Below are 1624 nucleotides of genomic sequence, written 5' to 3' on the forward strand. Positions count from 1 at the left end.
TTGGAGAAGACTCTTGAGAGTCCCTTGGACTGCAAGGAGATCCAACCAGTCCATTCTGAAGGAGATCAGCCCTGGGATTTCTTTGGAAGGAATGATGCTAAAGCTGAAACTCCAGTACTTTGGCCACCTCATGCGAAGAGTTGACTCATTGGAAAAGACTCTGACGCTGGGAGGATTTGTGGGTAGGAGGAGAAGGGGACGACAGAGGATGAGATGGCTGGATGGTGTCACCAACTTGATGGACAAGAGTTTGGGTGAACTCTGGGAGTTGGTGATAGACAGGAGTCCTGGCATGCTGCAATTCATGGGGTCGCAAAGAGTCGGACATGACTGAGCGACTGAACTGACCCATATGTTATTATTATATTGTTTAGTATATTGTCCTTTTTTCATAGATTTTGCTAATATTACTTCTTAACAGATTTAATTAAGGAAGTTTTGAGCATGGATGATGAAATTCAGAAACTGGCAACAGAACTTTATCACCAAAAGTCAGTCTTGATAATGGGCCGTGGCTATCATTATGCTACTTGTCTTGAAGGGGCCCTGGTAAGTCTTCTCATTTCCAGTTGTAGTCTGTTGACTCATGAACCTGGCACATAGTCATATTTTCAGACTGAATGAAATAGATGGAACTTTGACAAAAGTGCCTTTATAGTTACACATTCTGATTTGTTTACCTTGAGAAAGTATAACAGAATACTTAATTCAGAAATTGAAAATCAAGGAAGTACACTTCAGCATGAGAACTTGGGTTTAGAAAGTAACTTGGGTTAATGTTTTGTCCACATGTGAATAAAATAAATAATATATTCTCTAGGTGTGAGATTTGAGGTGAAATATGAAACAATTAGGAAAACAGTTACAAAGAAATACGAGTACACTTGTGATAACCTAAAATCTTCAAAAAGTCCTTTTGGAGCTCTAAAATTCCGAGCTGCTTGTTAACATTATAGAAATAATGATCAGTAAATGTATTAGCTCTGTTTGTACATCACAGATCCTTTAATACTGTCTGATAAATAAGACAGGGATTTCCAACAGCAGATATCTTGTGTAATATTTATGTAAGAATGGGTTTTTGAAAAACAGACTGAAGACTAATCTAGTTCTTTCCTCTTAGAAAATCAAAGAAATCACTTACATGCACTCTGAAGGTATCCTTGCTGGTGAGTTGAAACATGGCCCTCTGGCTTTGGTGGATAAGTTGATGCCTGTCATCATGATCATCATGAGAGATCACACCTACGCCAAGTGTCAGAATGCTCTACAGCAAGTGGTTGCTAGGCAGGTAAGTCGGGGGCTACTGTGAGGACACAGGCTGCACGTGCAAGGGATCTTGGTTGCATTACGAGAATCATCCTGAAACCATCCCAACCCTCCCCCCACCCACCCAGGTCTGTGGAAAAATTGTCTTCCACAAAACTAGTCCATGGTGCCAGAAAGATTGGGGACCACTGCCACAGAGCTTCTATTTCCTTGACTTATGCATGAGACTTACCACATGGGATTGTGAGTTTAAATAAGCTTAAATAAGTTTAAATCAGTGTGGAAAATTCTGAAAGAGATGGGAATACCAGACCACCTGACCTGCCTCTTCAGAAATCTGTATGCAGGTCAGGAA

At 40.5% G+C, this 1624-nt stretch overlaps 1 protein-coding gene across 1 annotated transcript in view; it reads left to right on the forward strand.

Annotated features, from left to right (window-relative positions):
- The window catches only part of GFPT1 (glutamine--fructose-6-phosphate transaminase 1), an 80281-nt gene that overhangs the window by 70068 nt on the left and 8589 nt on the right, over positions 1-1624 (forward strand). Inside the window, exons 18-19 of the mRNA XM_010845415.1 lie at positions 422-549; positions 1124-1291. Of these exons, the coding sequence (XP_010843717.1) occupies positions 422-549; positions 1124-1291 (296 nt within the window). The remainder of the gene's footprint in view (positions 1-421; positions 550-1123; positions 1292-1624) is intronic.

This window comes from Bison bison, unplaced genomic scaffold (assembly GCF_000754665.1).
Source record: "Bison bison bison isolate TAMUID 2011002044 unplaced genomic scaffold, Bison_UMD1.0 scf7180017864215, whole genome shotgun sequence".
Lineage (NCBI taxonomy): Eukaryota > Metazoa > Chordata > Mammalia > Artiodactyla > Bovidae > Bison > Bison bison.